The sequence below is a fragment of the Paracoccidioides brasiliensis genome, assembly GCF_000150735.1.
Source record: "Paracoccidioides brasiliensis Pb18 unplaced genomic scaffold supercont2.15, whole genome shotgun sequence".
NCBI classification, from domain to species: domain Eukaryota; kingdom Fungi; phylum Ascomycota; class Eurotiomycetes; order Onygenales; family Ajellomycetaceae; genus Paracoccidioides; species Paracoccidioides brasiliensis.
In genome coordinates, this window is record NW_011371372.1 from 269,955 (window position 1) to 282,701 (window position 12,747).

General features: G+C 44.3%; 5 protein-coding genes across 5 annotated transcripts in view; 2 read left to right on the forward strand and 3 right to left on the reverse strand.

Annotated features, from left to right (window-relative positions):
* Nucleotides 1–319: 319 nt before the first annotated feature.
* PADG_08317 (ubiquitin-ubiquitin ligase UFD2) lies at nt 320–4,012 on the reverse strand (the record flags this gene model as incomplete). Its single annotated transcript, XM_010765265.1, has 7 exons — nt 320–429; nt 513–662; nt 740–2,327; nt 2,391–2,846; nt 2,900–3,110; nt 3,161–3,882; nt 3,986–4,012. 7 exons carry the CDS (start codon nt 4,010–4,012, stop codon nt 320–322), a joined length of 3,264 nt encoding a protein of 1,087 aa, XP_010763567.1.
* A 754-nt stretch (nt 4,013–4,766) lies between these two features.
* On the reverse strand, nt 4,767–6,071 carry PADG_08318 (uncharacterized protein; the record flags this gene model as incomplete). The annotated part of the gene is made up of 3 exons (XM_010765266.1): nt 4,767–5,317; nt 5,381–5,611; nt 5,798–6,071. The coding sequence occupies 3 exons, from the start codon at nt 6,069–6,071 to the stop codon at nt 4,767–4,769; spliced, it is 1,056 nt and encodes a 351-aa protein (XP_010763568.1).
* A 983-nt stretch (nt 6,072–7,054) lies between these two features.
* PADG_08319 (uncharacterized protein) lies at nt 7,055–7,535 on the forward strand (the record flags this gene model as incomplete). Its single annotated transcript, XM_010765267.1, has 2 exons — nt 7,055–7,136; nt 7,195–7,535. The coding sequence occupies 2 exons, from the start codon at nt 7,055–7,057 to the stop codon at nt 7,533–7,535; spliced, it is 423 nt and encodes a 140-aa protein (XP_010763569.1).
* A 451-nt stretch (nt 7,536–7,986) lies between these two features.
* PADG_08320 (nicotinamide-nucleotide adenylyltransferase) lies at nt 7,987–8,880 on the reverse strand (the record flags this gene model as incomplete). Its single annotated transcript, XM_010765268.1, has 1 exon — nt 7,987–8,880. One exon carries the CDS (start codon nt 8,878–8,880, stop codon nt 7,987–7,989), a length of 894 nt encoding a protein of 297 aa, XP_010763570.1.
* Nucleotides 8,881–11,994: 3,114 nt separating this feature from the next.
* PADG_12424 (uncharacterized protein) overlaps nt 11,995–12,747 on the forward strand; it is a gene marked incomplete at both ends in the record, with an annotated part of 4,959 nt that continues 4,206 nt past the window's right edge. Inside the window, 2 exons of the mRNA XM_010765285.1 lie at nt 11,995–12,471; nt 12,539–12,575. Coding sequence (XP_010763587.1) covers nt 11,995–12,471; nt 12,539–12,575 — 514 coding nt within the window. The remainder of the gene's footprint in view (nt 12,472–12,538; nt 12,576–12,747) is intronic.

The following is a 12,747-nucleotide window of genomic DNA, read 5'->3' on the forward strand; positions in this document are numbered from 1 at the left end:
GCTGGCACATCCAATACCAAATATCTACAAAAAAAGGCTATTAATGAGGCAAATTAAATTCCTCATTCCATCCTATAGCAGGAGAGGAATTCAAAAATAATTTTCCCAAACGGGGTGCCAAACACCAATCCACTGCAAAACCTCTATGGCGCATCCGCATTTCTAACCTTTAGGGGTGCCTATTCACAGATGAAGGCCTTTGGCGTTGTGAACAAGACGAGTTCCCGAAGCCTTGTATTAATACTAATAGTTAAAACGGCTTGGAGACACGTTTACCACAAACGAAAAGGGAACGGATATTGACGATGAGAGACTCTGATTACCCCTCAGTCGTGTCCATGTGGTCTGCAACGGCAGAGGCGACCGCTGCCGACTTTGCAGCCTTTCTCTCAGCTTTGAAAGCTTCGATCTTGGCTTTCAATTCCGTGTCTACAATTCCAAGAAAGAAAAAGTCAGTAACTTAGGAAAATGCTAAAATTGCGATTGTAGCAGAGAGTTTTGTAATTACTTACCGGGAATAACATCTTCGATCTTCAAAGGGGCGCGATTGAATGGATCGTTCGGATCGCTAAGGAGATGGGATCGAATTGTTGAACGGTCGATCGAGACTCGAGAGTTTGGAAGAATGACCGGATCTTCCATGAGAGTGTAAATCAATGGATCTGTTTTGAAAAAGAGATGGCGCGCATTAGCAAGATGTTTGCACACAACGTAGGAACAACATAGCGCTTTGACAAACCTAGGAACTCATCCGGAATCTCTCCAAGATCTTCTTCGGCCTGCTCATCAGCCTCCTTAGCAGCCTTAAACTTAACCTGAAGCCGTTCCCACTTTGCAAGGTCCTCCTGCGGTTTAAGAGCCCATTTACGAAGAATTTCAGCCGCCTTTTCAAAGTTTGATGGCTTGTATGATCGGCCATCCCGGGCAACAGCTATAATAAAGTTCTCCTTGTCCATGAGATTTAGATATACATCGATAATCTCGCTTAAAAGTGCCCGCGGATTGAAGCCATACTCTGCCAAGTTATCAACTCGAAGATTGGCGCTCTTGGGGCCAACCATAGCATCTAAGTTGTAATCTAACATGTCAGCCAGTCGTTGAACGATCTCTGGCATAGTAAATGACTCCGCCAAGGCGTCTGTGAATAGCTTAAGCATAGCGACTGTTTCGTTCGTCAGCTGCATGTACGATTTAGCTCGGCCTTGTGCGGCAGCCAGTTGCTCTTCCTTTTGCTGGCGAGCAGATTGCTCCATGTTCGAAGCTTCACGGGAAAGCTCTAGCTGCAAATCATGGATCGTTAGGAATGCCGTAAATGATTCATCAAGAACGAATGTAACATCGTTTAGAAGGAGATTAACAAAGCGAACGAAGAAGTCAAGGTTCTTTTTTGCTTCGTTATGAAGATGTTCCCGGTAGATGGGATTTGACCAGATACATTGGATAATCTGGAAGATCTCGTATCGGATATTAAACTTATCGAAGAATTGCGTGTGCGTCCCCGTAAACTCGGCTTCTATGTAAAATTTCAGCAACGCGTGAAGGAGGTGCTCAGTGGCGAATGGTAAAGAGTGCAGGATATCAACAAGCACGCCTCTAGACCCATTGCGTCGACGCCAGGTTCCACGGTAGAGAATCGTAATTAACCCAGCTTTGAGATACGGGTTTTTGATATATTCCGAACTTTGCAGGAAGGTAATACAGAGCATAACCAACTCATCTCCTTGGGTGGATGTTACCACGTGAGGCATATTCCACATAATAAATTTGAAATTGCTGACAACATCATCCACAAAGTATTCTGGAAGGCATTTAAAATTATCGGGTTGGGTCATAGGGAGGGGTAAATTCAGAGGCTCGGTTGGGAAATTACGTCCTGACACAATTCGCAAGAGCCAGACAATAACATATCGCATAAATTGCATAGACCGGGCTTGCCACAGATCATCTAGCAAGATGCCTTGTAGAGTGTATTTGAACGAAAGACCAAGATCAAATCGATCCTTATACTTCTTCAATGCATCTTCAAACATCTTGAGCTGGGTCGGATTGGAACGCCACTTATTTCTCTCGAGTTCAAATTTATCGATTTGGGTTTCCATGTGGCGAAGATCCTTCTCTAGCTGCTCTAGCTTGGTCGTTAATGACTCACTTCCGTAGTGATGTGCAGCAACAGTCAGGAAGAATATTTCGGTAATGAAATTTGATGTCCCTTCCTTTACTTGGTCGTAGAATGCATCTGAAGCATGTTGGTCGGCGTTAATCTTAGTTTCGTCTCTCATATGAACTCTAGGATTCCGTTTCAAATAGTTGATATCAATTCGATCAATCTAACAAAATCAGCAAAAGTTGTATGCTATCTGAACAGGAAGGGAAAGAAAAGGAATATGTACTTTCGTGAATGCAGCATCCATGAATGGCTCACAGAGTTGGTCAAGACATGTAGTGATATTAAACATGAAACCGTCCGAAGAAACGGTCTTCGGATCAACTTGAAGTGCCCTTCTCTTGTGGTTGAGGTTAACAGATGCAGCGAACCAGTCAAGGACATGTTCACGAGCGGGCTTTGATGCTCGGATAAAATGGTTGACGATATCCAATAGGTCTGAACTAAGCAATTGTTGCATCATGCGTACAGCCCTTTGTGAGTTGAGGATGAACCCTTGGTCCCGAGTTTTAGGGCTCGAAAAGTAGTTCATTGGTACATCACGATGCAAAGGAGATAAACGGAACCAAGGTCCCAAAAGCGTTGCAGTTTCGAGCCTTTCAGCATCTACGGGAGCATTAAATAGCTTTGACTCAGTGATAGCAACGGCCAAGGGAGGAAACCGAACCAGGTTTCGCAGTGCCTGTCATAATACTAAGCATAGGATTGGTCTTCAGAGGATTTTCTTTAACATACCATCACATAGGGCTTGTAATCAAGATCCAGAGTCAGATTGGCAAGTTCACCACTCATCTCTTCGACAGCGCCAACAAAGGCGGGAAGCACAGTTTCATCCTCAGTAGATCTTTTAATCGCTTCTGTGATAAAGTCATGACATATGCCTAGATCATCTTCGGGATCTTGAAGGAGATGGGTCTTCAGGAGTGAAGTGGAGGCATTATCAAGTCTAAAAGCCATATTAGATATCTTAAAGAAATGAATATAAATAACACATACCCGAACATTTCCGGCATAGTCGCTGCAAAAATGCAGTAGCTCATGCATAGCCGCCTGGCTTCCGAAACTATAGAATACTTGCGATCCTCTGGGCTCGACTTCCGGAATCCTTTATAAAGCCTCGTTATCCGCTTCCAACACGGGAGCAAGTATTCCATGGGGTTTCCATTGTCTGTCGTAGATGCAGCTTCTAAAATAGCCTGGTCCAAAATGTCAACTCTCATCCGAAGGAGTTCCCCCTGCTCCTGCAGCTCCTGCTTTACTCCAGGGAGGTAAGAAAGCTTCTGCCCATGGACATCCGTTCGTCGGGTTTCATCCAACGTGACCCGAAACACAGCCCTCAAGGTTTTATCCTCAAAATCCTCGATCGACTCACGGGGTCGCGATGGAGGCCGGGACGTGCTGGATATCCTGGGCAACTCCACCTTGTTCTGGGATTGGGACAGCCCTATTCTTATCCGGGGAGACCCTTCGTTTGACAGGCACATATCCGGCTGAGATGGTATAGGGAGTGGCAACGTCAGCGGTGTTGATTCGCTCGAGACATTGATATGGGTCCCTTGGGATATAGGCTGTTCCCCGGTGGAAGATGGTGATAATGGTGTCTGAGGGTGTGATTCCGAATCGTTGTCGCTTGACTGAGAGCAGGATTCTGGCCGCGAGCTGGATTGAGAAGGGCCTGAAGCTTGAGATCCAAGCTTGGCCAGCCGTTTATTACGGATCTAAGAGTTGCAGAGGTCAGTGATATGCATCAAAAGGAAGCAGTATATTGGATATCATAGAGCCTTGTGTGATATGCCCAGTACAATGATTGTATGTAAGTACCTTGTCCGCATCGAGGGGTTCCGCCATGTTTCAAGAACTGCGGGTTCACAGTTCAAGTTGTCCAATAGACCTGGCTGATGTCGAAGGTTCTACAAACACACTGGAAGCTGAAATAAACAGGAGAAAGGAGCGTGTATCATCAGTCTTGAACAATCATATTGTTGCTGTCGCGAGCAAGTGGTTGCTAGGATTGCCTATGACAGCTGCCAAGCCCCCCACGACGAGTTTATCCGGGAAGGCTGCAACACGGCACCTCGGAGCAAGAGGTTACTCCGGCTACCGGAAACGCCAAGACCCAACTGGCTTTGCGGCGTTTCTAGAAGATGTGCAGCTCTGCTACTAAGGGGAATACAGCGGAGACGATTGATTGGATGATATACACTATATAACAACAACCAGGAGACTACTACACTTTGAAAGGTCTTGCAATCCAGGTAGAACGAATCAAACCATGTGCAATGTACGGTTCAATCGTTTTAATTACAAAGTCTTTGAAGCATAGATTTAAAAAAAAAAAATTGAAAATTGAAAATTGAAAAAAAAAAATTAAAAAAAAATAAAAATGAAAAAATGAAAATGCAATAAAATGAAAAATGAAACAAAGAAATGATTGAAATGAGAACAAACAATAAGGCTAATATCCCTGGGTAATGCTACTGGCAGAACGCCCAAACTCAATCAGACACAAAAAAACAAAATATTATTCTCTAATCATACCGTCAGCTACAACCGGAGAACGCAAAGTGGAGAAAAAAGTGCAAAAAATATCGAAAAGACACATTCAGAGCTTCAAAGAATTTAACTTTTTGCAACTCCGAAGCTCCAACGATCGTGCCTCCTTCAGCTTCTCGACGTCTGGGAAAAACCACCCCTGAGCATCTTGTATCATCTGCTCCCGTGCTTGGACTTCGCGTTCGCAATCATGTCGTAGGTTCGATACATAATCAATCTCAACCTTTTGGTCAAGCTGGTGGAATTTGCGCGCACTGAAATCTTCTACTTCTGCCGGGTTTATGAAATAGTCAAGTTTGAGCTTTGGGGTGGTTCGTTGCATCGTATGCGGGGGGGAGGCACTGCCAAATCGAAGGGAAGGTCCAGAAGAGGTTGAGCTGGAGAAGAAAGAAGTGAGGAGTGGGAGGAAGAATATGAGGAGGAGCGGGATAAACTGGGCGAGTGACGCCATGCCCCCAGGTTGGGTATTGGCACCTGATTGCTGATCTGCCTCACGGGGTCGTCTCCGGGGTCGTGTGCCGCCAAATTGATGAACACGGATGTTGGGACCTCCTCCCATATTAAAGACAAACTGTGGCCCACTGTCAAACAACCCCCCACCTATTATATCTATCAGTAAACCAGTACAGAAAAGAAGTCGGCTGATATAACGGGTTTTATTACCAAAAGGTCCAAAGCCTCCTCCACCAAAGAACCTATTGAAAAGTTCCTCTGGCGATATCTCTTCATTATACATTGGTCCTCTACCCCCTCCTGGTTGGAATCCACCGAATCCGCTGAATGACGACGCCGACGACGATCCTGGAGAAAATCGATTGTCCGGATCTCCACCAAACTTGTCATATTTGGATTTTTTGTCTGCATCCGATAGTATCTGAAATGCTCGGGATATCACTAATATAACCAAAAAGCATTAGTTATACTAACCCACTGACCAAAGCATTCCCCGCATTAAGCGGGAGATCATGCCCCTCAAAAATCAATCACCAAACCAACACAATTTTCCCTAGGATCAGGAATGAAATCCCTTATAGCTGAAAATAATCAAAGAGGATACAAGCATGGAAGAAGTGATCATACTCTTAAAAGCCTCATCTGCCCCCTCAAACCCATTCTTATCGGGATGTGTTAATAAACTGAGCTTCCGATAAGCCTTCTTAATCTCTCCATCGGACGCCGTCTTCTCTACAGCTAGGATCTCGTAGAAAGCAGTCGGTGAACAGTTCCGTACTCGTATCACTGCCGCTCTCTGTTCTGGAGTGTATTTCCGATCCTGGTTCCCTTGGTTATGCTCTCTGGATTTGGCAGAGCCGTTGGGAGTTGCATCCGCACCGGAAGCTGTCGCGGAGGGCATCTCTTCTTTTCTGAAAAGGTGCTCTAGATTTAGGATGTTTAGGATACGTGACTAGAGTTGGGTCGATTCGCGGGGAAGCGGAGGTTGAGATAGTTAGGAGCCCTGGAGCGAGAAGAGGTGAGATGGTGAGCTTGCGATGTATCTCGGCCACAACGAGTGGCAGAGGCGGTTGGTACCCTCCCCTATATAACGAGAGAAGACTCTAGGGTTTCTATTTTGCAGTCCTGGAAGAGTTGCAATCGAAATATCAGAACAACACACCTAAGTTGGTCGAGTTGAAGATAAAAGGTTTGCGTATGGTGTTGTTTTGGGACCATGGTGGCTTGAGATCACGTGGTTTCGCTGACAGCAGAGACCTTGGAGCATTGCCGCCAGATCCCTCTATAGAGACGGAGACAGAATTAACTAATTAGCCGGTACGGAGATCTCAATGTTTCACAAAGAGAAAATGTCATGGATAACGTGGGATTAATTTTTGACGAGCTCTAATTTGAATATTTGGCCACGACTCTTTTATTTAAAGTCGGCGAAAGAACACCACTACATTCGTCTTATATAAAGAAAAGTGGAAAGCAGGAATCACTTTGAAATTCTTGAAACAAAATACCCAAGTGCAGCTAAATTTTTTGTCATAATTTAGAGTCTATAGCTACTGAGATACGCGATATGGAACAGGCTGTGGGGAGGACAAGGGAGAGAATATTTAAACGCGGCTTGGTGGAGACTGGCGGTTATTAAGCGCGGAACTATTGCTAAATTTAAGGTTGAGACCTTCCAAGTGAGTTCTATCATATTTGCTTCTGGCGTTATGAGACCCCATTTGTTCGTCCCACCTCCAGCATAATCGCGGCTACGTAAATAGGGTTTCTCTTACATTACATATCTGTACACATGTATTTAAGAAACATAATTATACCCTCCGAAGCACGAATCAGAAATTACGAATTCCATCATCGGGACAGCTACAAGTGGTCCATGTCAATATGACGACATCGGAAAATATCAACCCACTACCTCCACCCCCACAGAAAATATCGCCAATGCAATATGTGCGTGCCTGGGGAGGTAAGTAAATAGACCTCAATATCGCTAACACTCCCCAGAACTAAATATTATTTTCCAGAAAATTCCTTCCCACCTACGATTCTTGCAACTCTCATCGCCGCTCAACACATGCGGCCCTTCCAGCCTCTTCCCATGATCTTTCCCCCCGCCCTCTTATTCACCACATATCTCAATCTCCTGGACCATAAAGTCGATGCGGCGGGTGTGAGCGCAGCTTGGTCGGGTCTGTACTTGCTGCTTGCCGCGAAAAGAAAACAGCAGTTTAGGCAGAAGTGGGGAGCTAGAGGAATTGTTAGGGGGACAGCTATGGGGTTGGGATTTGCAAATATGGTGAGTGGCGGGTTGGTTTATATACTTGGAAAGAGAAGGGGGGAGGATGGGGAGGGACTAAGTGTTTGAAAGGTGTCGGGGATTTCAACATTATCATCTAATTTGGAAATGTTTTGTGATTTATCCCTCTTGTATCTCTTTTGCACTATATTGTCTATGGCATGGAAGGTGGTGTTTTTTGGTATGCATATGCATCAAGTAAGCATGCTTCTTTTCTCTGGGATGGGTTTTAAATGCAATGGTATATGTATATACGCAATTGTTTCTTTTAGAATTTGAAGTCCAGATATCCATTGAGCTCTTGAGCTTTGTTCAGTTGACTGATTTGTGATCTCATAACTCTGGTCTTGAGGGCATGATTGATCTCAGATTCCTCCAACTCTTCTCAAGCATGTAAGACATTTGCAGATCTCAAAATTATAGAGAGAACACCTGCCAACAACCAATTGGAATGAAAGCTTACATTATATAAGTGAACATGGCTAAATTGTAGAATCACTCTATGAAATCACTCTTGCACTCATGAGCCCTCATACAACTTCTGGGACAGCACCCACTCACAAACATTTGGAGTGACCAATTTTTTAAGTGCATTGATATCTTTATTGATCGCAGCATTTCTGGCTTTAGTTGAACTCACAGCCTTCTCTCCCGGCTTCTTCCCTTCACTCAGCTCAATGCGATCAGCCCATTCTCGTTTACCTCCTTCGAGTTCTCTGGCTCCCTGGGCTAGATTGCGTAGAAATAATTCTTGATCCTCCTGTCCGCCCCAGTCATCGTCCTGTCGAAAGGTCACTCTAAGTCTGTTTTTGCTGAAGAACCGGCTCAGTGGTTGCAATGTATATGTTGGGGGGTAGTATTTGGTGTCAAAGATCCTAACGAGTGTGTCATATCCTGTAAGAAGAACCTGCTCGAGAGATTCCGGATACACTTTGGACGTGGAAATTGCTTCTGCCTTGTCTATAAAATATGGCAACTTGGTTACTCCGATATCAATATTTGGTGAATTTTTCCTGTTCTTTGGAGCATTATCATCATTGCTTGTACGGATTCGTAAGATAGAATCCTTAATGTCTTGGGCAAAAAGTTGCATCATAACGAGCCGATCTTCGAATGAGGCGGGCTTGGATGGTTTGTCGGCATTCTGTGTGGCTAGAAGAAGCAGTAGCCTAATAGATGATGGATCGTCATGCTGAGCAAAGGCCGATTTCACAATATTGAGATGAGCGATGGTGGGAGGGTTGAAGGACGAGTCCAAAATATAAAGCTTGACTGGTTCTGCGGCCTCCAGGCTGTTTCCGCGCACCGAATCTAAAACCTGGAAAACTCTGAAGGATGCAATGAAATCCAGGAGAGAATTTCGATAGGTCTGCCGCAGTTCATGCAGATAGTGTATTTCAGGCTTGGATGCCATGGCGGATGCACGTTCACGTGCCGCATTGATGACGACAGCGAATCGTATGAACAACAATGTCGGTTCTAATCGACGGAACGTTTTCTTCAGATGGAGTATAGACACACCACTTTTATAAGGTTATCTAGGGATCAGCTGGAGGCCTTGACCCCCTTCAAAACCATGTAGCCAAACAAGTTTAGTGACTTGGATTGAAACTGGTTTGAATCCTAATTCCTTGGCTCGTGACTCTGACCTTGAGATTAACTTCGATCCTACACCGGGATTTAGCTATTTTCCACCCAACACCCGACAGGCTGGAAAGACCAGGAATTCAATAAATGCTGTTAAAACCGTCGCTGCATCGAACCTCCATATAACGAAATCCTTCATATAACTAATGTACAAACTTCCTTTCTGAATTCATTCTTCATACAAAAATTCGTTAAACCTCTATACAGCGAAATTCGTTAATTATTCATTAGATTTTCCATATATAATTCGTCACCCTGAGTCACGATGCCGTGCAGAACCGTGATTTCAGTCAATCAATAGATAGCTCTACGCGCTCATAAATTGCAGAATCTAACCCTCAGCAACAAGGCCTTAAGACATTGGTTTAAGAAGCTTTACGATCAAAAGATCAACCTATCCTCCGTCTCCAAGATCATTTCTTCATGTTATGATCATCTTGATCAGACAGTCCACTGTTCTTCAAAGCGGAAGTGCTACCAACCGTATAATATTGCATAATTAGACTCTGATGAACGGGAGTGATGAAGATGTGTCGGACACTCCCGTCACGTGACATGTTTTCCACCATATAGTTCGTTCTTGTGGCGTGCAAACTCTGCAATCAACCAAGCTTGCCATTCTGTCAAGATGAGGATATGAATATAGACCCTTCCACGGATTACTGCTTCGGAGACTTTGGATTTGGTAAAAAGGCTTCGCTTGTATGAGGAGCAGCAGGATCAGAGAGATCAGAGTCTAATTCAACAGCTCATTTACTATGAGAGAAAGTTAGAAGCAACGAAAGCTTGAAAATCAGCAGCAGGAAAAATAGTCGGGCGTACTTTGAACGCTCAACCTCTATATAGCGATTTCCTATATATAACGAATTGAATAGGCTTCCAAGTTCAAATCGGTATAGAAAAGGTTAAATGTATATGGTCAAATTCTAGGATGCAGAAACCCTGCCGGAAAAAGCTCCGATTGCAGTTTAACGTGGCTACAAGGATGCTATCACCATACTGGGTATCGAGCTTGAGGGATAATTACTGTGCATCAGAGCTGTTCAGTTTCCAGGGACTGAGCTACCCGAAACTCGACTGAGATATGGTCCAGCAGTGGTTAATCAGGCTTGGAAGGCTATAACAGAGAATCAATTATAGACCTTAGAGAGGAGATGCCAGCTCACTGCAAGGCAGTTATGAATATACAAGATTATAGCTTTCTGCTATTCTGAGGATATTGTATATAAGTTTATATGTTTATTCCTATCTGCCACTGAATAAGAACGCATACTCCCCAATATTTTGGTTAGAAGGTCGCAAAAATATAGGGGGGTGGGGTTAATGAAATTACCGGGGCAATATCTGCGTAAGCTCGGACGGCTTTTCTTGGATGGATTATATTCTGAACGACTGATATGTTTGAGAGTTAGTTCACTCTAAAATAATAATTGCAGGGTCTTATTTTGTGGACTGGTTGCGGTCCTGTCCCACTCCCGTCCTTTCTAAATCCAAGTGAACTCGAAACGCTGGCGCTTTAGACTAACACTTATGAATCTCTCATAAATCCCTTGAAGTAACCATTCTTGGGGATGCTATTCCATAACTAATCAGCACATATGAGATGCGACGAGACAATTCAGAAAATCGCCCATTTTCCCCACTTCAAACGCTCAGGAGATATCCGTTTTTTAAATGTTTGAAAAGCATTCTCGTTCCTCAGCTTCTCTCACTGAATATCTCCTCAAGAAGATTGCATGCGATGTTTGTCTGGGTCACACTTTTGCTGCAGATTTGATGATAACAACCGCCGTATTTAATTGGCTGAAGGAGAAGCTAACCAGGGGTTGTGCCGCGCCGTTTAAATCTAAAGGAATCATTCTGTCGGTAATTGCACCAATAACAACTTCACAAGATGGTGTTGATTACGGGTGAAAAGCCACGGAACGGGATCACATAAGTGTGGTTTCACATTCTATGTTTCATAACCTTCGGTGGACTTGGGTCGTTTGGCAAATTGCGGGGCCCTTGAAATCAAAAAATAAACGTTTCGTTTCAACGCTTAACTCGTCGGTTGGTTCCGCTAAAACGGGTTTGTAACGCCAGGTTAGCGCATAACTTTTCGTGTGTCAGATCCACCACAGCCATTCTCTCCCTGCCCATGCATATAGAAGGCTTGAGTGTAAAAATCTCATCTCCATCACTGTTTTGATCCATCACTGTTTTGAGCAAACGAACAAAAAGGGTCCCATTGACGGCCGGACAATTTCTGAAGAACTAATTACTTCGTATAACCTCCTTGGGATTAATTCAGGCGCGACGAATGAGCCATTGAACAGGGAAGCTAACTTCAGTATGCCCGCTGAGACGGCTTCTCCACTCCCGAAGCCGGCCGCCCTGTGAAGACCGGGCGGGCGTATGGTCTTATTTGGCGGGTCTGTGGAGACTCCACCCAGATCAAGGGTTTGCCAAAGACGGGAAACAATGCTCCTCTGGGAGAAACGGAACTGTTCCCGGGATCCTTTTTGAATCGCGCATTTCCCCCATGCTTCTCCGATTCCTTTCGTTTTTCTCTCTCTTGACTTTCTCATCCCATCAGCGTTTTCGCTCTCACACTCTTTTCTTCGTTCATAACCTTTCTGTTTTACATTATTTTAGGCTTTCTTTACTCGACGGGATCGTTCTTTATACCCCATTCAGTCACTCTTTATCAGCTACATACAACAAGCGAATTGATTTCGTTGCTGTAACATCGATTAAATCCCGAAAAAGCACCTCTTCTTCCTTGGTTGATACAAGGAACATCAAGGGGATAACCCCTGTCTTACAATTGGACCTTTCATTTTTTCATTTTTTTGATTTTTGATTTACAAGTTGCATTGATTGAACATTCGTTTTCAACATGCGTTTCATTAGCAAACTATCTATCATCGCTTTGGTCACAACCTCGGCGGGTGTCAGTGAAGCCAAGCCTCTGATCTGGGTTCGTGATTATACAGTTCACCCCAGTCATGGAAATGTGACCTCCATAGGCCTGCGCACTGCAACCGTTCATCCTATGCCTGTTTCCTCCAGTTCCGATACAAACACCATCCTGACTACAACAACCTTCGGCCCTCCTATTGTTACACATTTCTTTTCAGTTGATTCCATCTCGAGTAGTACTTCCGATGATGATCCCACTCCAGTGTCAAGTTCCTCACCAAGCACTGGCACCACGTCTCCAATTCACCGCCCCCCATTAACCACAGGTTTTTACCCAACCCATTCTAAGGAGCCGGCAAATATAACAGGTGTTAGCAGCAAAGTTATTACGGTCACTTACACCCTTGGAACTGGAGCTTCGACTTCTGTAGTCACTAGAACCCTTACCCAACCTGTTCGTCCAACCCAATTTCCTAGCCGGATGTGTTTAATGATGGACTATGACTGACTTGAGCATTCAGATTAGCGCTGTCGCCGCTACACCTGTTTATCCAAATGGTACTACGTCAGTAACTTCCACAACCACTATCATACATAACCTTAAATCCTCTTGCAACCACTCGCGCTCCTGTTTCTAACAATTATCACAGAGGCAATGATAATTGCAACGGCAGTAACAATTGCAATTCCAGTAATCTCTGCAATGGCAGTGGCAATTGCAGTGGCAATA